Source organism: Lutra lutra, chromosome 7 (genome assembly GCF_902655055.1).
Source record: "Lutra lutra chromosome 7, mLutLut1.2, whole genome shotgun sequence".
Taxonomy (NCBI): domain Eukaryota; kingdom Metazoa; phylum Chordata; class Mammalia; order Carnivora; family Mustelidae; genus Lutra; species Lutra lutra.
This window is the reverse complement of record NC_062284.1, coordinates 45,503,725-45,527,765: the sequence shown is the minus strand read 5'-3', so window position 1 is coordinate 45,527,765 and position 24,041 is coordinate 45,503,725. Positions and strand designations below refer to the sequence as shown.

General features: G+C 54.3%; 1 protein-coding gene across 4 annotated transcripts in view; it reads left to right on the top strand.

The window, feature by feature from the left end:
- Positions 1-208: 208 nt before the first annotated feature.
- The window catches only part of RBPMS2 (RNA binding protein, mRNA processing factor 2), a 40,872-nt gene continuing 17,039 nt past the window's right edge, over positions 209-24,041 (top strand). Inside the window, exons 1-7 of one of the 4 annotated variants that reach the window (XM_047736667.1) lie at positions 242-1,171; positions 16,924-17,001; positions 17,581-17,619; positions 18,520-18,582; positions 19,292-19,442; positions 20,630-20,775; positions 20,914-21,244. In XM_047736667.1, the coding sequence (XP_047592623.1) occupies positions 1,091-1,171; positions 16,924-17,001; positions 17,581-17,619; positions 18,520-18,582; positions 19,292-19,442; positions 20,630-20,775; positions 20,914-20,949 (594 nt within the window). In that variant the 5' untranslated portion in view covers positions 242-1,090 and the 3' untranslated portion in view covers positions 20,950-21,244. Of the gene's footprint in view, positions 1,172-16,923; positions 17,002-17,580; positions 17,620-18,519; positions 18,583-19,291; positions 19,443-20,629; positions 20,776-20,913; positions 21,245-24,041 lie in introns of those variants that run through there. The other 3 variants (XM_047736664.1, XM_047736666.1, XM_047736665.1) reach the window with 3 other exon arrangements.

Genomic DNA, 24,041 nt, shown 5'->3' with positions numbered 1-24,041 from the left:
CCTTATTCAGTGACTAGGAGCGGGAAGGGAGTTTGAGATCTAAGTCCCACCCTCTGGGCTGGGAAGCCTGACGCCAGAGAGGGGAAGTGATTTCCTCAAGGTCACGCAGCAAAACAGCGGCCAGTTAGGGCCAAACCCCAGGTGTCGGGCTCCCGACCGCCATCACCCTCAGAAGACGACCCCCAACAGTCCTGCGCTCGGGGAAGGCAGGAGCATGGCCGGGGACTGAGAGGCTGGATTTGGGGGTGAAGTGAGTGCGCGGGACACTCTGTAACCCCCAATCAGGGTACGAGGGTAGCTTTTCCTCCGAAGCCGACGACCCAGGAGCCTCACTTCGGGCGCCGCTCGCGTGGGGCCGGCGGGCCACGGATGGCTGGGGACTAGCGAGCGCGGGTGCCTGGCACGCAGCTCCACCTCCCGCGGGCTGGGACAGCACGGAGCGCGCGGACCCTTTAAGAAAGTTCACTGTGCGAGTTCATCAAAGTTTAAAAACTTGTCGTACTGTAGGGTAAGGGGAAAGGAAAGAGAGGGTGAGAGACGACGAGGGCGAGGGGAAAAGCCCTGCCGGAGGCTGGCGCGCTGCAGCCCCGGCCAGGGCGAGCCCTCAGTGGGCGGCGAGGATTGGCTGCGCGTTCCCCCGGAGACCGCGAGGAGGGCGGGGGAGGGGGCTGGCCGGGCCCCAGCTGAGGCCGGTTCCGGCCCCCGCCCCCCGCCACCGCCCGGCGCCCGCCCCCTACCCCGGCGCCCGCCCCCCGCCGCCGCCGCCGCCGCCGCCGCCGCCGCCGCGGGCGCACTCGCCGGTCGCAGTGAAAAGGCGGAGGCGGCGGCCGCTCGGGCTCGGCTCCGGTTCCGAGTGCCTCCTCCGCCGCACCCCCTCCCCACCTCCCGCACCCGCCAAACTTGATGTGACCCCAGCCCGACGCGGCGGCTGCCCCTCTCACCGCCCCGCGCGCCCCCCACCGCCACCCCGCCCCGCACTCCCGGAGCGCACCGCTCACCGCGCCCCTTCCCACCTCCTCGCCGGGGCCGGGCGTCGTGCTCGCCCTCAGCGTTCCCTTCCCCTCGCCACCCCCACCTCACCCCCCGCACCATGAGCAACCTGAAGCCGGACGGCGAGCACAGCACCGGCACCGGCACCGGCACGGGCTCCGGCGGCACTCTGGAGGAGGAGGTGGGTCTGCGGCCCCGGGACTTGGGGTGAAGTGCACGCGGAGGTGGGCGGGGGAGAGGGCGCGCTGGGCCTCCCGCGCCGCGCGGGGCCGGTCTGGCAAGCGCTCCGGGCGCCTTCCCGCCGCTGCCCTTCGGCCAGGGAGGAGCAGCCCGTGTCCGGCGGGCGGGGGCGCGCGGCCTGGACTGCCCCGCCGGGCGGGCATTGTCTCCCCGCCCTCCCGGGCTCGGGGCGGGCCGCGCGCCGCCCGCCGTCCGTGCGTCCCGTGGTGGGCGAGCGGCGCGGTGCCTGCCCCACGCCCGCTGCCCGCGCGTCCCTCGTTCTCCACTCTCGGGCCGGCCCGCTACAGCCTTCCGAGGCGCTCCTCCGGTATGGCCGGGACTCCCGCCTCCGCTGGAAGCAAGTAAACGGGATTAGGACCGCGGGCGGGCGGCACCCTCACTGCCTTACACTTTCCACCCTGACCCCTCCCCGTGACCTTGGAGGCCCGGGCCGGCCGCCCCGCGCTTTGGTTCACTACAACTGAGCTGTAGTCACGGGGGGTGGACGGACTTTCCTTGCAGCCCCAGAACTTGGGCTTTGGCAAAGAGGTCGGCGGGTGGTTAGTGAGAGTTGAGAAAGAGATGCCTGAAGATACTTCTTTCCCGGTTCTCCTCCCTTCGGTAGGCAATCCAGGCAGGCAATCCGGAACCCCAGAGCTGGCCTGGGTGGGATTCTGCAAGGAGAGGCGACATTACCTTGACTACCAGACATGTGCTAAGAGGAGGGCTTGTGAGGCGGCTTCGTGGAATCAGCAATAGCTGGGTGGTTAATGGGATGGCCAAATCGGGGAGGGTGTTTGTGGGCGGGGGGTGGGGTGGGGTGGGGTCTGAGGTGGTGGATATAAGCCTGAGAGCTACGGGCAGCGAATGGAGACCAGGACCTGGGCCGGCTGAGACAAAAAGTGGTGTGGAAGGGGCAGGCTTTGCAGCTGTTTCCAAGGGCCTCTGGCAAGCTGTGTCACTCCAGGGCTGAGAGACCCTTCCTGCCGCGCCCTGGAAAGCCCTTGCCCAGGAAACCAAGGGCCATTTATCCACCCTGAGCTCCTTTCCCCTTGGTCTGGGGGTAGAAACCGCAGAGCCCCTGATGGGGGCTGGTGCTGCTGCCTCCCTCCAGTGCTGTGGCCGTGGTGCTGGCGGGCCGTGCCATAGGTTTGGTGCAGAATGGCGGCGGTGGCCCAGTGCTGGGCTGGGCTCCTCACTGTGGGAGGGATGGTGGGAGGGTCACACCACCGGCACCCACTCTTAGTAATTCAGAGGGTTGCTGCTAGTCCGAGTCCACCAATGGCATGGCATCTTGAGAATCTAGGTCTAGATCTCACTTTTTGGGGGGAAGGGGTGGGGAATATATAACTTCACACAGAAGGATGACAAGGGAGGGCCTGACATTTGTCTGCTGGGGTTGTGTGGGCTCCAGTGCAAGGGATGGGGGTTGGCTCCTGAAGGCCTTGTCCTCCTCGGACCTTGACATGCTGACAGGCCATGGCACTGGTGGGAACCTTAACTCCATCCTAACTGTACCTGGTTGTTCAGAATCTCCCCTGAGAGTTGAGGGGAGAGTGACAGGGTTGCTGGTGTGTATGGGATCTCTGCTTGGCCTCCTGTGAAGCTGGGCCAAGACCCAGAAGGCCACTAGTGCTAGATGGTTGACTTCAGCAGGGAGTTCACCCAAGAGGCTGGGCTGACCCTCAGACCTACCCCTTTGAAGTGGGATGGGTGAACCTTGTGGTCAAGCTAAATTCTTAGAGAAAGCATGTGAAGTATTGGCCACTTTTTTCTAAGTGCTTTTTCTGAGAGAGAAGGCAGAATCTTCAAGAAGTGGAATCCCTGTGACTCCTCCTTGGGGGCAGAGGTGGGTGACAACACCGTAGTGGTTAAGGGAATCAGCGCACCTGGTGCTGATGGAGGGGCACAGGCCTGTGTGTAACAGAGTTCTAAAATTAAAGTTCTGGGAATCTCCTGGATTCCGGTGTCTGCTCTGGTCAGGTAAGTGCAAGGATGAGCCCCCTCTCCTCATTAGACTTCTGGGCCAAGAGCTCTTCTGCTGAGGTTCCTTGTCGAATTGGTGGTTTGAGCTGGAACTGAATTCCTTCCCTTTAGCTTAGCTGCCCCCTAGGCAGTCATTTCTGCATCCCCCAGGAGCCACCATCTGGGGAATCTCTGTTAGCTGGGGTAGTTTACTCTCATGGCTGAGCCAGGCTGGCTCTCGGAGATTAGGTAAAGCAAACCTGGAAAACCAAGGAATCCTTCTTGCCCACCAGAAGACCTCAATTCCTAAAGGTGTTAGGTGGCTGGAGAAAGGGGTGTGTTGTCCTGGTTCCAGAAGGGGGTATCAGTAGGGCTGCTCCTTTGTGTAGCCTTGACTTCCCCTGCTCGACCACCTTATGGCTGGGGGCTTTATTCCTATCACAGGCATTAGGTTCCTTTACTGGCCCAGCGAGCAGGATTACAGGTTCAAGGTCACAGACTAGAAGGTAAGAAGGAGGAGGGGACGGGAGGTTAAATGCAACGGTAGGTAAAATAAGGCGATATCAGCAAGTGATGCCGTGGTGCCCCTGAGAAGGTAGAGATCAGCCCTTCCTGAGATGTGGCCAGGTTAGGAGGTTGGGAAGCCTGTGCTGGTCAGAAAGTGTTCCAAGAAGAGCGCGTAGTAGATGTCAGAGGGAGAGGTGGATTGTGGAACCGCAGGAGTACCTGGAGTTTGCTAGGCTGCAGCCGTCCTGGGGGCTACATTATGAAGAGTCCAAGATCACGCAGGGCTTGGGGGAAATGGGCATTTTCTGCCACTTGGAAAGAAGATGTGTTAGAAGCTATGGTACCACTTGAAAGCTAAGGAGGATGGCAATGAATTAAGGAGAAGGTCTGCAGGGGAAGAGCAAAGTGTCCCTTTCGATCTAGAGGCTATGCCTTAACCCAGATGGGTCATGGCTGGTGCTGGGAGCTCCAGAAAGTACTGTGAGACTGTAGCACAGGGCAGGCTTGCCTCTGATGCTTTGGAACCCCAGACCCAAGCATGCCTTACTGATTCTTTAGGGCTGGCTAGAGAGTTACAGTGTTTCTGGGGAGGGGTACATGTGGTTTGAAAGCATTCTATTTTGAAAAAGGAGACTTTCATAATACATGATGAAACTAAGTTAGAGTATTCACTGCATGGGGGGCGGCAGAGCTGAAGGGAGCGTAGTATTTGGAATCTTGGGGTGGTAGGAGTTCAATTTTCTAAGAGTTAAAGAAGTTTTTTTTGCCAGCCTAATGGTAAACTGTAGAAAGGCTGCCAAAGAAGCTACAGCTTGACCTGAGGGTCTTGGCCTCTCCTGTCCTCCCACTCCCATCTTTGCTGGTCTGTTGCATCCAATGGATCCGGGCCAGTGTGGCTGCTTGCAGACCTGGCACCCCTGGGTCTTTCGTGTGTCCTCTAGAGGTCTCTGAGGAGCCAGCCACGTCCCTGGCAGGATGGGCCAGGGTTAGCACTCTAGATGAAGGTGAAGGAATTCTGGGGTCCAGCATGTGACTCAGCCACTTCCCTTTTTCTCTGCCATCAAAAACCTTTGACAGAATCCGGGACATCTTGGTGCTCTATCTGTAAGCTTTTTATTATTTGTTTGTTTGTATGAGTGAAGGCAGGCCTCTGTTCTGGGCATTTACCTGGAGACAGAGCCCCGGCAGGTAGGCTCAGGCATCTGCTATAGGCTGGGGTTGTTGTGGATGTGACCTCTCTGCTCAAATAGCCTAATAGACAGGCTGTCCTGATATTAGTGGGCATGCCCAGCATTCGTGCAGGGCATTATTCTAAGTACCTGACCATTTTACCTCCTTGAACTTTTACAACAGTACTGTGAATTGCTTACTTTATTGTCATCACCACGTTATGAATGAGGAATCTGAGACCAAAAGTTTAAATAACTTTGATGTAGGGGCCCTGCGTGGCTCAGTTGGCTGGGTGTCCAGCTCAGGTCATGATCTCAGGGTCCTCAGATCAAGTGCCATGTCAGCCTCCGTGCTTGGCATGGAGTCAGCTCAGGATTCTCTCCTTCTCCCTCTGCTCCCTGCCCCCCGCCCCCAGCTTGTGTGTGCATATGCGTGCGTGCGTTCTCTCAATTAAATAACATCTTTTAAAGCTATCATGTAGCTAGTAAGTAGATAATTTGGGATTTGAACCCAGAATTTGCCCTTAACCACATGCTATACCTGCTGCTCCGTTTTACATTAGGGTTTTTGGTGAGGGTTGGGGGCGTGGGGAGTAAAGTCCTGCAACTAAAGTTTTTGAGGCCCGAGCTTTGGGTGATGTTGCTGCAGGCTAGTTCCCGTTGGGCTCGGGCATCCAAGGACTGGGTGATGGGAGCTGGCAGCCCTTGGGGGAGGAGCCTTTTATCACAGGTATTGTTGAGAATTGCTATCACGGGATGATAAAAGCAGACCAAGCCTGTTTTATTATTCAGCCTCCACAGGTAGTACACCCCCTTGTTGCCTGTCCTGGGGCTTACTGCTTTCATTCCCACTCCTACCCCTGCCCCCAGCCCACCTTGGTACCCTGCTGCTTTGGGCATCTTAACTAAAGAAATGGTACCCACTCTAAAGTGACTGCCTGTCATTTTGTGGGGGAGGAGGCGGGCATCATTCTGTTGGGGCACCTTATCTCTTCCTGCACATGGGCAGCCTGTCTAGCTTATCCCAATAAGAACCAGCTTCTCAATCCCATTCAGCATTTGGACCTTCTGATTTCTTCTCATCCCCATCTCCAGAGAGGGGCTGAGGAGTACTCAAAGTGGAGTCCAGACATGAAGTGTGGGATGCCTTGCTTTTTGCTCTTGTGTTCTCCACTCACTTATCCTGCTGGGCCTCCAGACAGTCCTGAGAGCAAGAGGAGTCCATCCTACCTGCCCTGAGGGCTGGGCTCCTGGTCCATGGCCCTCAGACTCGGCTGAGCTGTTGGTTTTGGGTGGCAGTGACATCTGGTAACTTGTTCGTTTCTCTGCTGTCCCCTGACCATGGCTGCCTCAGAGGCGTCCCCTCACACCTCTGGCAAAGCCATGAGGCAGGGGGGCAGAGCCCATCCCTATACTTTAGAAACTGTGTTGCTGTGAGGTGGGAACTATAGATACCCCACAAAGCTCTGTGTGCTGGAATCCCATTTACTCCCTGCCCAGGGACAGCATGGCCTCCCTCTTTCTGCTGCTTCCCCTATTGTATCCTTGGATGGAAAAAATGTGGATATCTCTGAGATGTGCCACGGCTGACAGAAGAATCAGACCTTCCTGAAGAGTCTGCTGGTGGATTCGTCTGTGCTGGGGGCCTCTGGAGGATAGCAGGGGCTGTGGGTATGGGCGGGTCTGTCTAGGCCTGTCTGCCATGGCCTTTAGTCGTTTATGGCCCACTGAGCAGAGGCTCTTGGCTGTCACAAGTCATCAAGGCTGCCTGTATAGTTCGGAACAGGCCTGGGACTCCCAGGAAGAAAGGGTAGGGCCTGACTTAGACAAGGCTGTGGGATGAGTGTCTGGAGTACCTAGCTCCCTTTTGTGATTAGCCACCCTCTCCCTTCCCAAATGGGTCTTGGGCTTTTACTGGTAGAGGGGGTGTCAGGAGAGGTGACTGGAATAGGACCTGGACCCTTTTTTGAGAACATTTGTTGAAAGGAAGACTTGGAAGAACTTCTGCCCAGACTGGCCCTCATTCTTAATGTGTGGTGGTGGCTATATCCAGGCACTGCTAAGGATGTGTGTGACCCGGGAGCTGCAATCCAAAATGCAGACCCTTGAAGCAGCTTCCGTTCCCAAACAGAGATCCCTCCCAACAGAAGCGTTGTGTTAGGAACCCCCTCTTACCAGGCTTCATCTGCTTCCTTCAGGTAGTGGGCAGGTGTGGTAGGCTTGGTACTCTGAGTTCACAGTGAAATAACGTCAAGTGGTTTAAGGGTTTAAGGGTTGGAGGTACTGATTTTGGAGCTGGGGGAGGGATATAAGGTTCTCCCGGGAATACACTTTGGTGCATGGCAGTGGTGACAGCTGCGACTCTTGCCAGGGACAGGAACGAGCAATAGATCTGTGTTGGCTGACCACACAGGCTCAGGAGGGATGGGGGAGGCGGGTGGCACAGGATGGAAGGAAGCCTGCCCTCACGATCCTCTGTGCTGGGGACCCTGTGACCCTGCCACTTGAGTTGCCTCGGAAAGCCTTGGCTCCTGGCCGTGTCTAGAACCAAATGGAAAACAGTCCCCTGGCGCACTGAGTCTGCGCCGGGCAGTTCAGGTGGTTTGGTCTGCTTTCCTGTAAATGAGATGTAGGCTGTACTCACAACAGGCTTTGTGACCAGGTCTGTCCCTGAGATGTTGTGCCTTCTGTTCCTGGGGCTAGAAGTGGCTTGTAGCCCGAGGTCAGAAGCCTTATTATTTAAGACTCTATTGGTACCTGGTCCTGCCCCAACCTTTAGAGAATTTCTTACCACCCCAGCTTGGTTTCCCTGAGCCCATACATACACAGTCTGGACTCTAAGACACATGGCAGGTTGTAGGGCAAGTGCTCAGCTTCCCAGATGACTTGGGTTTTACTCCACCTCTGCCCCCGGCTGGTCTAGCAGCTCATCCCCGAGCTGGTTCTTCATCTGTGAAATGGCCTGACTGTTCTGCCTGTTCCACCCAGGGACTGTCCTGTTCCTATGCCAGATGGTAGGTATGAAAGACCTGGGAACCACAAAGTGCGGCCCAGGGAGGGTCTGAGAGCCAAACCCTGTGATTTGGAGCTGTAATTAGCAGGGGCAGGCATAATGCTATAGAACACATCTGAAGCCTGGTCCTTCACGGCATCGAAGGTGTCCTAGGTGTAGGGAAGCTGGGCGGTGTCCTAGCCCCGGAGCTGAGCGGCCCAGAGCTCTTTGGAGGGAGCATGGGAAGCACTGGTTTTCTGGGAGCCTGTGTCTCAATTCCCATCCACTGTCTGGCTGTATCTGCTTGCTCTTTTTCCCTGTGTCCTTGTTCAGCCCTTATAAGTCCTGCATCTGCCGGCCGTGTCACCACATTCCATCCACCTCTCGTCAAGTGGCCCCACTCAGAGGGACTTCTTTCCCCCCCGGGAGGGGTAAGAGCGACCTGCTGGTGCCAAGCCTCGGCCTGGAACCCAGGCGGCTCCCTTCCCCAACCCTGCCTCTACATGCACACCCTAAAGAAGAAACCCTGGCCACAGAGATCTCTGGGAGGGAGTTACATGTGGGGGACTGCCCTGAGGTTTCTTTTTGTCAACCTCAACACCGCCCCAGCAGAGACCCCTTCCAGACCCCTAGGGTGTGGCTGCTGACTTCCTGCTCTGTCACTCTCTCAATCTCTGTCCCCCTTTTCATCACTTTCTTGGCCTTTTTACGGGCAGAAGGGAGTCGCTTAAGCTCTGAGCAGCTGGAGGACAATGCCCAAGCCTTATCCAGGGACTCAGTCACCTTCTCCTGTGTCCCTGGTATCTCACAAGGTAGAGTGTGAAGGACCCCAAGGCCAGTACATCCTTCCTCTGTATAGTTGAAGCAGCAGAGGAAGGCTGCAAAGCCATCTGCCCGGCTGGTGGCCAGGCTGGGGCTCCTTACCCAGGCTCCCTGACAGTTGGTTTGAAGCTCTTTTTTTTTTTTTGTTTCCATATCTGGCAGCAGGTGCCTGTTGAGCAGGAGGCTGAGCCCGAAAGTCCTCTGGTGTCTCCATTCTCAACAGTGTTTCTTCCCCCTGGAGGAAGAGTGATGATGGCTGATGCAAGCTTAGAAAGGACCTTTAGGGGACGCTGGGGTGGCTCAGTCCCTTAAGTGACCAACTCTTGCTTTCAGCTCAGGTCATGGTCTCAGGGTCTTGAGATGAAGCCACACATCAGGCTCCGTGCTCATGCAGAGTCTGCTTGTCCCTCTCTGTCCCCCTGCTTGCTCTTGCCCTCTCTCTCTTTCAAATAAATAAATACATCAATATCTTTAGAAAAAGAAAGGACCTTTAGTTTTTTTTTTTTTAAGATTTTATTGATTTGACAGAGAGCGAGCGGGCAGGGGGAGAGTGAGAGGGACAAGCAGAGTCTGCACTGAGCACAGAGCCTGATGTGGGGCTCAATCTTAGGATCTTGAGATCGAAGGCAGACGCTTAACTGACTGAGCCACTCAGGTGCCGCAGGACCTGTAGTATCTTCATATCAGGAAAGCCGTAAGCTGGATGTAACACCGGTTGCATTTCATAAACTCCCAGGGTCTGGCTGGTGGGGGCGGTGGTGGCTGATGGGGTGGCCTGGCCTTCTGTTTGGACTTGGGTATCTGGGGCCACACGTGCCCAGCTGCCCTGTCTGAGGCATGTCTGTGGCGCTGTTCCGGTGCCTGCCTGCAAGTCAGCAAGGCGCAAGGCTGTTCCCACTTAGCTGGTGGGAATCGGCAGTCTGTCTTCCTTTGACTTTCCTATAATTTTGTTAAGGACTAACCATGGGATCATCCAGTAGACAAGGACCCCCTCCCAGTCAGCCTTCTGCAAGGAGCTGTTTCTGCCTTCTTAGCTCAGAGGCTAAAGGCCACTTGTTTTCAGGGTGCCCAAGGCCGACCTGACTGAGGGCTGAGTAAGTTGGTGTGTGAGACTGAGGTCTGCGAAGTATTGACTCATGGGCACCTGGGGACATAGAGCTCATGGACATAGACCATGAGCAACTCACTGGACCTCTGGGCCTTGGTTTCCTCATCTAAAAATAAGGTTTCTTCCAGCTCAAATGTTCTGCATTTCAGTTGCTTCAGAGGCCTGGGAGTCAGGGAAGGATGTGGGAGGGGCTTATGAGAGGCTTGTTTTTCCCTTTTTGGACTTCCCTCCTCCCCCCACTCCCTTCCCTAAGTGGTGTTTTCCATCCAGATGACACCAGAGCTTGTACGCAGGTGTGAGTAGGTGGGGATTCAGAGTGAGCCCATCACTTCAGTAGTTCAATGGAATGGACAGTTGAAGTAGTTACTCCTTTCCAGATTGAATTCCAGCTTCCAGAGATGCTACAGGACTGCTGTAAAGAATCCATTTTCAAATGTCATTTTTATCTCTTTGGTGGATGTATCTATTGCCCAGAGTCACGTTTCTCTAGGTGTGTCCTTCCCGAGTCCCAGGCCTGTGAGGCAGGGATTTGCCTAGAAGGCACAAGTCTGTCTTCTAGGGCAGAGTGTTCCTGGTGGACCCGAGGGGTTTATCTGGGGGTGGGATGGGGAAGAGGTCGGGGTGGTTGGTCCCTGAAGTCCCGGCAGGACTGTCTTGGAGATGACAAGGCTGGGGTTTAGAAGAATGCTGTGGCTGTCCTTCAGAGTTAAAGGAGAGGGTTTCATACCCATGATCATTTCACTGTTTTTTGAAAGTGGTGTTTACCCTTTTTTTGTTGTTTTTCAAAGATTTTAAAAATTTATTTGACATAGAGACAGAGGGAGCACAAACAGGGAGAGTGAGAGAGAGAAGCAGGCTTCCTGCTGAGCAGGGAGCCCGATGTGAGGCTCAATCCCAGGACCCTAGGATCATGACCTGAGCCGAAGGCAGACATTCGACTGACTGAGCCACCCAGTTGCCCGTTCCCTTTCTGCCTCATAATAAAAGCTGGGACTTAGGGAGCCTGTCTTCTCAGCCACAGGACCCTGCTGTGCCCTCAGCTGCGAAATTGAACGTTTAATGCTTGGTGTGAAGGGAGTCTTGTGTCGAAAAGGTCGGGGCAGATTGGGGCTATAGGATCCTTAGCATCAGTCTTTTCCCTGTCATTGCAGAGAAGGGCTAGGGCAGCATGGCCAGGCCCCAGCCTGCGTGTGGGGTCCTCTTTGTGTGTGTGGGGGGTCCTTCAGTGACCACCGCCCTCTGTGGAAGCTTCGCTCAGCTGTTTTCCTCTGTAGAGAATACCGACTCCCTTGTTGTCCTCCGACAGCCCCCTTCCCTTAATACTACAGCCTCCGTGTGAGCGGGGTCCTGCGCGTGCCTCAGGGAGGAGGGAGACCTCTGAGCAACTGCTGTTGAGAGAGCTGGCCTGGGTTGGCGGCGCTGAGTGACAGGTTTCTGCCTGGGGGAGTGTCTAGGACCAAGAGGATGTCCACCTGGACTCCTACAGAAAGGATGAGTGCTGCCTAGAGCTACAGAAAGGATGAGTGCTGCCTAGAGGCCTTTCCCACAGAGGTCTGGACTTGTTCTAAGGCTAATACCTTGTGCGTCACTATCCCCTTGCTCCTGAAGCTTGTTTGATGTCACTTTTTTCTGAACATGTGTAAGCAAATGTCAGTTTGTCTGAAGGAGGAACATCAGACACACACAGATATGAATGAGGTGACCAGAGTCCCTGCTTCCTACTTCTCTTCAGAAGGTCACCTTCTGGGGCGCCTGGGTGGCTCAGTGTCATAAAGCCTCTACCTTTGGCTCAGGTCATGGTCTTGGGGTCCTGGGATCAAGCCCCGCATCAGGCTCTCCGCTCAGCGGGGAGCCTGCTTCCCCCCCGCCCCCCCGCCTGCCTCTCTGCTTACTTGTGATCTCTGTCTGTCAAATAAATAAAAATCTTAAAAAAAAAAAAAAAAAAAAAGGTCATCTTCTCTGTCTGGAGAGGGCCGCAGAGGGAAGGAGACCTCCAGTATGAGGCCTGAAGGAATAGCCAGGCACTCCAGGGAGCCCATCATGTTGGGGTTAGAAATTGGACCGAGGCTCCTTCTGGGGGACATTCCCTCCACAGGGGTCTCAAGAATAATGCTGGGGGACGGGAGGCCGCTCACAGACTGCCGTTCTCTGCCCTCCCCAGAGTGAATGCAAGGGTCTCCTGTGGGGGAGATGAGGGCTTTTCCTCCCAGCCCTGGAGGGACCCTAGCGAGGAGCTGGAAAACCTCAGGAAGTCTGACCTCCAGTGAGAGCCTGGGGCATGGACTTGAATGAGACTGGACCTCCTTGACCCTTTGCTTCCAGCATTTTGGGGGAAGGACAGGCAGCAGGATTTGTCTAAAGGAAGAGCAGCTCAGGAGCCCCCAGAGCCTGCTGGGTGGGGGGGGGGGGACACAGTTGTGCCAAAGGCCATTTGGTTCCTCCAGGCAGGCCTGGGGCTGGCTGGGACCTCCAGCAAGACCAGGTCTGCTCCTGACCATCATGAAGGCGGCATAGCCATGTCTGCAGTGTCTTTAGTGGGCACACCTCTCTGGCCAAGTTCCTTGTCCATGTCGACATGGTAGTTCTAGCAAGTTCCCCCAGAAGAGCTGTTCTTCAACATGTTTCTTCTTTCACTGACTTCTAAAGATTCTCCATACTTCTGTCCACTTCTTTCCTGATACTCTCCCTACCCTGTTCCAAACTTACCTTCCACCTGCACTGAGGTTGTGGTTGTGGTCCAGCACCATCCACCAGCGCTGTTGCCTTAGATGTTTCAGGATGGGGGAGATAATCCCTTGCGTTCTCTGGATACTTCTGGAGAAAGGGTGAGTGTATGGAAGGAGAAGGGCCCAGGCAACAAGGTTGGTGCCTTCTAGCAGCCCAGGGTTGTGTGAACCACCCCTTCTGTTTTCTTCAAATACTTTAATAAAACGTTTTTGTGTTGAATTCCTATACTGAACGCATAGAGTAGGCAGGACGTGGGTGCTTTGGTTAATCTAGCTTAACTCTTTTTTTTTTTTTTTAAATTTTATTTATTTATTTGACAGAAATCACAAGTAGGCAGAGAGGCAGGCGGAGAGAGGAGGAAGCAGACTCCCCGCGGAGCAGAGAGCCTGATGCGGGGCCTGATCCCAGGACCCTGAGATCATGACCTGAGCCGAAGGCAGAGGCTTTAACCCGCTGAGCCACCCAGGCGCCCCATTCTGTCTAGCTTGGCATCAACCTGCAGTTGGTGCCCAAACCCTTGTCTGTACCAAAGCTCTTTCCTGCGTGTCGCACCCTATTGCCACGAGGCTGGCATCAGTGGGGGCAGAGAAGGAGGAGTCTCCAGTGCAAGCCTGGGACACAACTAGTAGGCAAGGCCTTGGAGAAGTCACTGTATGTCTCTGTCCCTGCCGTCCCCTAAAGGACCTGACTGTGCCATCAGCTTGCTGTGTCACCTTCCTATCCTGAGCCTTGGTTCCCTCATCTGCAGAGTGAGAGTGCTGAACTAGCTGCTCTCCATGGTGCCTCCCACCTTGGCCATTCCCTCTCTAGGGAAGAGGAACATTAATGAATCCAGTGACTACTTAAGGTTCACTCACCTGCATTTCCAGCTCCAGACTGACTTGGACCCAATCCAGACTCACTAGGCAACTTTATAAATGCACAGCTCATGGCCCCTGATAGGGGAGGTTTTTGTGCAGGTCAGTGCTGTGATTACAGGAGCCCTAAGTGAACCAGCATTTCACTGAGCCTCTGCTACATGCTGGGCATAGAGGAGAGTGAGTTCTTCATCCTGGAGGTAGATGGTATCTGCATTGTACAGATGGAGGAACTGAGAGCTCTGGAGAGATGACAGCCCTTCCCCAAGCCAGGCATAAAGCTGGGAGGCAAACTCTGGTGTAACCGACCAGAGCCTGCGCTCTCCCCCTGTGTGGTGTCCCTGTGCCCTGCCGGGCCACACCTGCCCCTGGCTGGGAGTCTTTCATCTGGACGGACTGAGGGGCACAGAGATGGGGTGGGAGGGGTGGGTAGTTCAAATGCGGAGGCGTGACTCTAGGCCCCATGGGGGATGGGAAGGTTTTGAGACTTGGCTCCTATCTCTGGGGGTTTTATAGAGTGCAGGTGCAGGGGGTAAGTTTAGAAGTTTAGATTGTGGGAACAATAGAAGGCAGGGCATCCTGGCCCCATAGGACTTCAGGGGAAGGAAAGGGGAGTGAGGAGACAGAGGGACCCGAAAGATGAGAGCCGTTCAGTTAGGGAATGAGGGAGGGGTGCGCTTAGGGGCAGCGCAAGCAGCTGCCTTGAGACAGGCCTGTGGGGGCGCTTGTTGGGGGGCAGGACTGGACAGAGCTGGAAGCAGGAAGGGGGTGGTCTCTGCAACCTCCTGTCCTTTCCACAGCAGCTGAGCAGCAGGCTAGACTGACGCTTCCTTCCACCTCTGGTTCCTTCTTGCTCTTCCCCCATCACTCCAGCGTCCTAAACAGGTGCCCGGGGAAGGGACCACCTACCGAACTGACAGAACTTACCCACCCGTGAAGACTAGTGAGGCCTCCTCAATGCCGCTCCCCCTGCCCCCACAGTAGGATGGACTGCTGGTGGCATAGATGGATAAGTCAGGGTGCCTGGATCTTACCCAACTCGGCTCCCTTGTGAGCTCAGCTGTATGAGCCCTCCTGGGCCTCAGTTTCCCTGTCAGTGCAAGGGGATAGGCAGAGGGCACATCATCTGCCGGTGACGCTAGGGTCAAGTGAGTATACAGGGTAGGTTATCTGCGACCTGGTGGCTGGGGACCCACCACCTAATCCGTAACTGCCTGACCTCAACTTGTGTCCTGGGAGCTGGCCGGAGATGGGGTGGTAGCCAGATGGTAGTATTTTGGACACTTTGGGACGTAAAAGGTGGAAACAGAGGAAAAGGGTCATCTGGCCCAGAGGGAAGGCTGGAAACAAGGCTCCGAGCTGGGAACGAGGGAAAGCTCCCCCATACTCACCCTCAACCCCACCCGCAGCCCAAGCAGGAAATTTTATGCTGAGAACTTGCTATTTAAGGGGGCCTCTAGGGAGGTCTGGCCAGAAAGGAGCCATTTGAGGAAGGGTTTAAAATTAGCCTGGGTGAAATGGGTGGCCCCTGGGGAAAACTGAGGCAGAGGTTTCTGTGGGGCGGCTCTGGATCCTTGTCTTTGACCAAAACCACACCCAGGGAGCAGGGAGTAGGACTGAGCCAGGTCCATCGAGCACGGCCCTGGCTGGGCTTGTACTCTGTCAGTCCATCTTTGGGGGGTGGGCTGGGTGCCCGGGTCTGCTGCCTTTTAAGAACAAGCTGCGTGACCTGAGCCTAGCACTTCTGTTTGAGGGCTTACATGTAAATTAAAGGCCCTTCCATCAGAGGGCAGAGGCGTGTAGACGACCGTCCTCTAGAGTCCAGGAGCTGGGTTTACTCTACCTGGAGCTTGGGCTGTCCAGTTCTTCTCAGGTTCCTCTGGAAATTGGGCCATGCCTGAGAACTGCATCCACAGGGAAATGAAATGTGCAGAACCTTTGACCCGGGCCTAGAAGCAGAGACATGTCTGGGGAGGGAGAGGCACGACCAGAGGGGGAAGATGCATACTGAATGGCAAGGGATTCTGCCTGGTGTGCTTCTTGGCAAACACCTGTGTGAGAGAAGCAGCTTGTCCTCAATCCATTCTTGATCAGCGATGGGCTGGGAGTCATTCTTGGTGTGGGCGGGGCCGGTGACTCTGGTTACCAGCAGCTGTCGGTGCTGGTTTCCTTTGCCATTTCTGGCTCTGTTGAGATCTGTGTATTTGCTGGGGGTGTGTGTGTCCTGTCTGTCTGTCTGTCTGTGTGCCTGCCTGCATTGGGTGTAACTTTGCCTGGCTGCTCAGCTTCCTGGTTTAAGCCATTGGAAGGGCTGTTCCCTGGGTTCAGGAGGCCATCACTGGAGTATGGAGGAAATTCTTTGGTGCCTCTGGAGAAGGGGATGTGGCCCCTGTAGGGCATCTGAATGCCTCAGGAATGGCCACATGGAGGGTGGAGGTGACTGAGGCCCGTGAGCTTTCTCTTACACCAACAGGGATGAGTCGAGAAGACCTATGCGTGGCTTGTTGGTACAAGATGCAGCTTGAAATCAGGAGTCAAGTGTATAGGGGAGCTCTATTTATTTGTTTTTTTTCATGCCTCAACCACAGTTTTTATATGTATTTTTAATGGACCTAAACGATGGAAAATCCTCCCTCCCTATTCTAATTATTGGCTGATTTGGCCTTGCTCCTTGAGCATCTGGTGCCAGTGGTGAGGTAGAGTGTCTGCCAGCCTCTCAGGGACCTCACCCACAGCTCAGGGGTCAGGGCTGGTCAGAGTCACAGGATGGACCCCTGGTGTCTTGACCTGGCTTTACCAGGAACTTGTCACTATGGTGAGGGCAAGGCTCTAACAGCGCCATCTGCCTCACTTGAAGCTAGTGGGATCCTACTCAATCTCCAAAACCCCGCGTATAACTGTTCCCTCTCTGACTCCTTAGCCAGGTTCCTTACTCAGTAAACATTTAATACAGCCACATGCTAAGAACGGGGCATATAGGCAAGAATATAGCATAGTCCCTGCCATTGAAGAGCCTCCGTCTAGCGTAGAAAGCACTAGGAGATGGTTGTGAACGTGCTGGGCCCTCTGTTGAAATCCTTCCAGGGTGAAGCGTGGCCTAAGACTTAGGATCTGTTTACCTCCTTGCTTCTTCTCTGGTCTGGGCAGAGCCTCTCAACCAGGGGTCCATTGGTACCCTCTGAAAACTATATACATTGTGACTTGTATAATTTTGGGGGTATAGACACCATAGCTTTCTGGAAGTCTCTGAGATCCTTGATCTGTGTGCTTATCACACAGGGCTCTCTCCTCACACAGGGCTTTCTCCTTTGGCCGCCGTTCAGTCTGTGCACAGAGGCTGTCAGCAGGTGCTCGTTGGACCACCTGTGGCATGAACACAAAGAAAGCAAAGTGGATAGGAAGGGCTTTGAGAAGTGAAATGCTGTGAAACTCCCAAGTGTTCCTTTGCCTTGGCCTCCAAAGGAAGCCCAGGGTACACGGAATTCCTCCTTCGCCTCTGGAAGGATTCCAGTTCCTTCCTGAAGGAAGAGCTATTATACCCTGTCTACTGTGGTCTCTGTCCCCCAGGTCCGGACACTATTTGTCAGTGGCCTCCCTGTGGACATTAAACCCAGAGAACTCTACCTGCTCTTCCGGCCGTTCAAGGTGAGTCTGGACCCAGCTGCCCATAGGCAGAGGAGGAACATCAGGAATGAGTCTGACCTGGACAGGGCAGCAGAAAAGACAGGACAGCATATCAGAAATTGTGATTGCAGAGCTGGCTCTCTGTCCTGGTTCAGCTCATTCCCGTGTCTCTCTTCACCAGTGGCTTAGCCCTCTCTGAGCCTCTCTTTTCTCATCTGTAAAGTGGAAACGAGAGAGAATCTCGGTAGATTTAACCATATAAGGAATATTTGCGATTCAGTGTAGACTTTTCAGTTGAAGTTTTGAGAAAACTTTACAAGGTAGGGTCTGTCCTTCCAGATTATAAATTAGCAGAGCAAGCGGGAATTTACGCGTGAAATGATGAATACTGCCTCATGATGCCCACCCTGTGTGCTAGACCATGTGATGGGGAACACAAGGGCAGAGGGCGCATGCCAGTGGTGGAAGTCAGAGCGGTGGACGTGAGTGGGGAGTGCGGGGGAGTGTGAGAATGGTGCAGCTGGGTGTGGGAGGAGGGGGGCTGGGATAGGCACAAGGAAGGCTTCTGACCTTTTCCGTGATGACCCTCTCTCTCTGCAGGGCTATGAAGGGTCCCTGATCAAGCTCACATCGAGACAGGTAATTTCTCTCCAAAGTTTTTTTCCTCCCAGCCCAGACTGACTGCTAAGCTTGGACCTGAGCCTGCTGCCTTCTTCCTCATCTTGAGGCATCTGGCAGCTGAGACCTGCTCCCTCTCATCTGGTTTCTGTGCTGGGCCAGTGTAAGAGTGGCTTCCAGCTCCCTTGTCCTTACCAGTCAGCTCCTGGGCCTCCTGCTTCGGCGTTTGCGGAGCTGCAGCCTGGCCCCAAGGCTGAAGAGCACAGACATGGTGGCTGTGCCTGGGCTCCTGATGGCCCTATGTGGCCAACTTGCCAGAATGAAGTTGGAAAAGTTTTCAACCTGTTGCCCCTTGATTGAGCCTGGAGCTTTCTTATGTCCTTGATACGTTGGTGTCCGCTTTCTTGCTGGGGAAAACACTGGAACTTAATCTTAATTATGGGCATGCATTTTTTTTAAGATTTTATTTATTTATTTGAGAGAGAGAGATCACAAGTAGGCAGAGAGGCAGGCAGAGAGAGAGGGGGAAGCAGGCTCCCTGCTGAGCAGAGAGCCAGGTGTGGGGCTCAATCCCAGGACCCTGGGATCATGACCTGAGCCGAAGGCAGAGGCTTTAACCCACTGAGCCACCCAGGCGCCCCACGGGCATGCATTTCAAAAAAAGGTTTGAAACCATTTCAAAAAAAGGTTTATGGAGAGTGTGATGTTTAATGTGGTGGCATAAAGCTCTGTTGGCACCCTTTCACACAATGGGGAGCCTGGATGGGAGACTTTGGATGCATGAGAAACTTCTCCTAGTCCTGCTAAACATGGGCAGGAGATAGGCAAGAAGTTGGTTTTTGTTTGTTTGTTTGTTTTATTTTTGAGGGGGAGATGGAATGTTGGGAGAGATGCAAGGGTGTTCTCTCTTCTTCCTACTAGCCTGTCGGTTTTGTGATCTTTGACAGCCGAGCAGGAGCAGAAGCAGCCAAGAATGCGTTGAACGTGAGTAGACAAGGTTTTCTCTGACCTGCAGACCTCTAGGCAACAAATATTTCTGTTCTACCTCCTGCAAACCTTCCCACTCTCCATGCCCACCCCCTGCCCCCTCAGAAAGGGCTACAGATGTGCCTCATTGCCCAGCCATTCCGGGGCCACGTCCCTGGCTGCACTGTCTGTGTCAGATGTCACTACTTACAAGGTCCAAGCAGCATGTCATCTGTCTTGTCTCCTGTATGGGTGAGGCTTTTAGGCAAGATCATTTCTTTTCTTTTCTTTTTTTTTAAAGATTTATTTATTTGAAGGGTACCTGGGTGGCTCAGTGGGTTAAGCCTCTGCCCTTGGCTCGGGTCGTGATCTCGGGGTCCTGGGATCGAGCCCCGCATTGGGCTTTCTGCTCAGCAGGGAGTCTGCTTTCCCCTCTCTCTCTGCCTACTTGTGATCTCTCTGTCAAATAAATAAATAAAATCCTAAAAAGAAAAAAAAGATTTAGTTATTTGAGAGCGAGCACAGGCAGGGGGAAGGCCAGAGGGAGAGGGAGACCAGCAGATTCCCTGCAGAGCAGGGAGCCCAGCTCAGGGCTTGGTCCCAGGACCCTGAAATCACAACCTGAGCCAAAATCAAGTCATTCGCTCAACCGGCTGTGCCACCAGGTACCCCCTAGGCGAGCTCTTGTCTGGGTCCTACAAAGTCTTTTCCTTCCCTTCTCTTGTAGGGTATTCGCTTTGATCCTGAGAACCCGCAGACCCTGAGGCTAGAGTTTGCCAAAGCCAACACCAAGATGGCCAAGAACAAGTTAATGGCTACACCTAATCCCACCAATGCTCACCCCGCCCTAGGAGCACACTTCATCGCACGGGACCCCTGTGAGTAGTGCTCAGAGCTGTCGTCTGTCATCTGCTGTCCTTTTACTTGGCTCAAGCTAGGGACCTGAGCAGAGTTGCATACGGAGGGGAGACATCAAGATTGTCATTGAGGGGTCCTCGCCAGGAGGCTTCTTCTGTCCACAGCCACCTCTCTCTAGGGTTCCTTCCTCCCCTGTAGCCTTTGTTGGACTGCAGACAGACTGAGCTCCTGAGCTGTCTGTATCACCAACTCTCCCCTGAAGCGGTCTCTGGGTTCTCTTGGTTGAGGTGGGCAGGGGCCCATCTTTTTTTTTTTTTTTTTTTTTTTTTTTTTTATAAACATATAATGTATTTTTATCCCCAGGGGTACAGGTCTGTGAATCGCCAGGTTTACAGCACTCACCATAGCACATACCCTCCCCAGTGTCCATAACCCCACCCCCCCCTCCCAACCCCCCTTCCCCCATCAACCCTCAGTTTGTTTTGTGAGATTAAGAGTCACTTATGGTTTGTCTCCCTCCCAATCCCATCTTGTTTCATTTACTCTTCTCCTACTCCCTCAACCCCCCATGTTGCATCTCCTCTCCCTCATATCAGGGAGATCATATGATAGTTGTCTTTCTCCGATTGACTTATTTCGCTAAGCATGATACCCTCTAGTTCCATCCACGTCGTCACAAATGGCAAGATTTCATTTCTTTTGATGGCTGCATAGTATTCCATTGTGTATATATACCACATCTTTATCCATTCGTCTGTTGATGGACATCTAGGTTCTTTCCATAGTTTGGCTATTGTAGACATTGCTGCTATAAACATTCGGGTGCTCGTGCCCCTTCGGATCACTATGTTTGTATCTTTAGGGTAAATACCCAGCAGTGCAATTGCTGGGTCATAGGGTAGTTCTATTTTCAACATTTTGAGGAACCTCCATGCTGTTTTCCAGAGTGGTTGCACCAGCTTGCATTCCCACCAACAGTGTAGGAGGGTTCCCCTAGGGCAGGGGCCCATCTTAGGGCTTCTTGAAGCAGCGAGGATGCTCGCCATGCCAGGTCAAGCTGACAGGGCTTGTTTCCCTGGTCTTGGGGTCCTTGAGGGAAGTCTGGCCTCAGTGGGCACTTTACACTTCAACCAGTCTCTGTTTGGAATGGGGTAGTGGAAGGGGAGACCCATGCTCTGACCGTGGGGTCTGTTTTCTTCTGTTGCAGATGACCTTATGGGGGCTGCTCTGATCCCTGCGTCCCCAGAGGCCTGGGCTCCCTACCCTCTGTACACCACAGAGCTGACCCCCGCCATCTCACCTGCTGCATTCACCTACCCAGCTGCCACTGCTGCCGCCGCCCTCCACGCTCAGGTAAGCCCTTCTGGGGGAGGGGCAGTAGGGGATGGAGGAAGCTCCGAGCTAGCCAGACTTTGTTCCTGGGTGGCCCCTGGGCCACTCATGCTGCCAGAGCCACAGCAGGACTGTTTTCTTCCATGATCTTCTCTTTAGGGTTTGGGATCAGGCAGAGGGGAGGGAGAGGATTAGCCCAGAGGCCACATCAAGGATCTGCGGCCGAATATGTGAGCTGAGAGAGACCCAGCGTGGTCCTACCACCCCCTGAACCCCTCAGGCGGGCTCCGTACTGTGTTTTGCCTGTGGTGACAGAGCGCCAGTGCCAATCCCAGCCTGAGTATGGCCTCCGGAGCCAGGCCGCCTGCCTCTGCCTCTCCCGTCTTCATAAACTTCAGAAAGCTTTTCAAGATTTTTGTGTCTTGGCTTTTTTACTTTCGGGCAGAATGAGAACAGTATTTTCTACCTCAGGGCTGTTGCGAGAGTTTCATGGTAACAGCACATAAGTGCTAGCGGGGCAGCGGGAGCGTCCCGAGGGCTGCGTGTGCGCTGGTTTTCATGAAGCCTGGACACTCTGCTTGGTGGCCCTGTGCTGGGGTGGGAAGCCGGGGATGAGCCCCTCTCAGGGAGGGCCCTGGGCACCGTGGGACTCTGTGCTCCCGAGTGCCGTCCCGTAGTTGGTACCTGAGAGGCCAGTGACCCGCCGTCCATCCTGGCCTGAGCCTTCCTGAGGCGGTGGTGGCAGGACACACTGCCGACTGTAGCGACTGGGTGCCACCAGCGGCACAGTGAGGTTGAGGAGCAACGGCAAGCCCGCTATGGCCTGCGGTCGGTAGACTGTGGGAAGAGCAACTGGGCCAGGCCCATTCTGCTGCTGACGGAGGTAGCCCAGCCAGGACAGGAGGGCAGGAGGAGGAGCAGGACATGAGAAGGCAGGACAAGGGAGTTCACAGGAACCAGAAGCTGAGGTGGGAGAGGTTGGGTGCTCTGCACAAGGGACAGCTGAGTGCGTGTCTGTCTCCAGTCCTCTGAAGGGCTCCGTGATGTCTGGGTCCACCCAGTCCCAAGGCAGAAGGTATGGACTTCCCGGCTGCTACCTTCACAGGCTATTTCCTTCAGCCGGGGTATTCTTGGCCGTGGCTGCTTTAGATCATACTGAGGGCAGAAGCGTAGTTAAACTTGGCACTGTTCCCCAGCTGAGTACCACAGACAGTGGGAAAATTGATCAGGGGATAGGAAGGTGGTAAAGATCCTTCCCTCAAGGGAAATGTTTGGGTATTTATCACAAGCCAGGTATTGCAGCGAGCAAAGAATTTTGAGCCCGGAAGACAGTCCTTGTCCTCTGTGACCTGGCAGCATGGGGAAGGTGGGCCGGAGTGCTCCTGGCCAAGAAGGGACTCTCACTGCAGCAGCCCTGCGAGGCCTTGCTGGCCTCCTTGCCTGCGATCCCAGCTTTGCCACCATTTAGCTCCATGATCTTTTGCAAGTGACTTTACCTCTGGGCCTCTGTGTGTGTCCTCATCTGTAAAATGAGAGGGCAAGACCAGATCAGGTGGAGAGGTTCTCCCCCTTCTGCTCTGAGATGCTCCGCCATGACAGTGGTAAGGCAGCGGCTGGGAGCAAGACAGTGTGTCAGGTTAATACAGGGAGACGCCTCTGCCCTTTCTTTGGGTGGCTCCCCGGCTGGCTGGGAGTGGCACGTGACAACCTGTCCTTAAACGCCAGACTGCAGGGCTCTGTGGGCTCCAGTCGCCTTCTTTTCTAGCTTCCTCCCACCCTATCCATGCCCAGGGGCTGTCCAACTGGTTTGACTGCCTCAGTCCAAATCCTGGCTCTTTCAACCCCTGTATGACCTTGGGCAAGTTACTTAACCTCTCTGTGTCTCCATTTCTTTGGAATGGTGCTAATCATGCCTACTTTATCAGTGTTTGTTTTTCGCATGTTAGTGTAGAGGGAGAGCTAGAGAAGGGCCAGTTATCACAGTTACTATTTGCTGTCATTATTGTCTCACGCCCCTTGGGTCCTCCCTGAGGCTGGAGGCCTGAGTGGTTGTCGGTTCCTGTCTCTGGCCTCCCCCGGAAGGGAATAAAGGCCACCTCAAAGGATAATGGCATTTTTTCTGGTGGAAGGCTAACAACAAGAAATCAGACCAGGGAGTGACTTGTTCTGTCCCTGCTACTCGACTTCTCTGGAAGTCAATCTCCAGAGCAGGAAACCACCATGTCTGGACCAAACGCAGTCATAAAAATGAGAGTATTTTCCAAGTAGAGGCATTTGTGCTTTTACCTTCCAAGAGTTCCCTCGTTCCCTGACAGTGTGGCCCAGACATGGGGGCCGTAAATCCTCAATAAGGAAAGTGGACGCTGTTGATCTGAGGGCATTATTCTGAACCTGGAGGAATAACAACTGACTTTCTGTGCTTGTGGGCAAGGAGGGGACTTGGAAAGAAGGTAGTGGCAAAATGGGATGAAAAGCAGTCCTTCCTTGCCCTATCCCAGCATGTACATCCCAACTGCACGCCTTCTGCCACTAGCCCAGCCTCGGCTGAGGTATCCATTTATGGCCACGGGGCCCAGACCTGCAGGAAGGGGCTTGGGGAGGGTTCAGTTGCACTCTGCCTTGGCATGAGGCCATTTTGTTCAACCCTCTGGTTCTCTTAATAGAATCTTCCCCTTTAAGAGGGTGAGGCATCCAAGAGGTATGGGTGGCGGGGGCACACCGGGGTCTGGCACAAGCCTGAAAGCAGGGGTTCTCTGTGTCCCCTTGTGTCCCAGGGTCCTCTCAGACTGGGCTTCATTTTCTACTTCCGCCTGAGGATGTGGGGGTCTTTGACCATGGCTCTTACACTGGCTCACTGCTTACTGGTGACCTTAACGTTAAATGAACTCCCTTGCCTCTATTTTCTGATCTGTGTAATGGGCATGATAAGGTTCTCTTTTCCCTTTGCTTACTATCCTGCTTCCCCCAAAATGGCTACTTTGAGTCCTTAGGATTGGTAGCTGGTTGGGTGCATGTGTATAAGACTATAGCTGTGGGTCTTTTTTTTTTTTTTTTTTTTTAATAAAAGTTACACATTTAATCTTTTAAAGCTTAAGTATGAGGCCCTTGCTTCCTGTCGGTAAATGTAGATCTACATCCCGGCTGTCTGGTAAACCCACCGTCATATAAGTGTGTCCCGCTCCCCATCGATGGAACATGAGGCTGTTTACTCAGTTTTCTGTGCTGACAGGCCGTGCTGCGGCAGACACCCTTGTCTACCCCGTGCGCCTGTCCTGCTGGTATCCTTA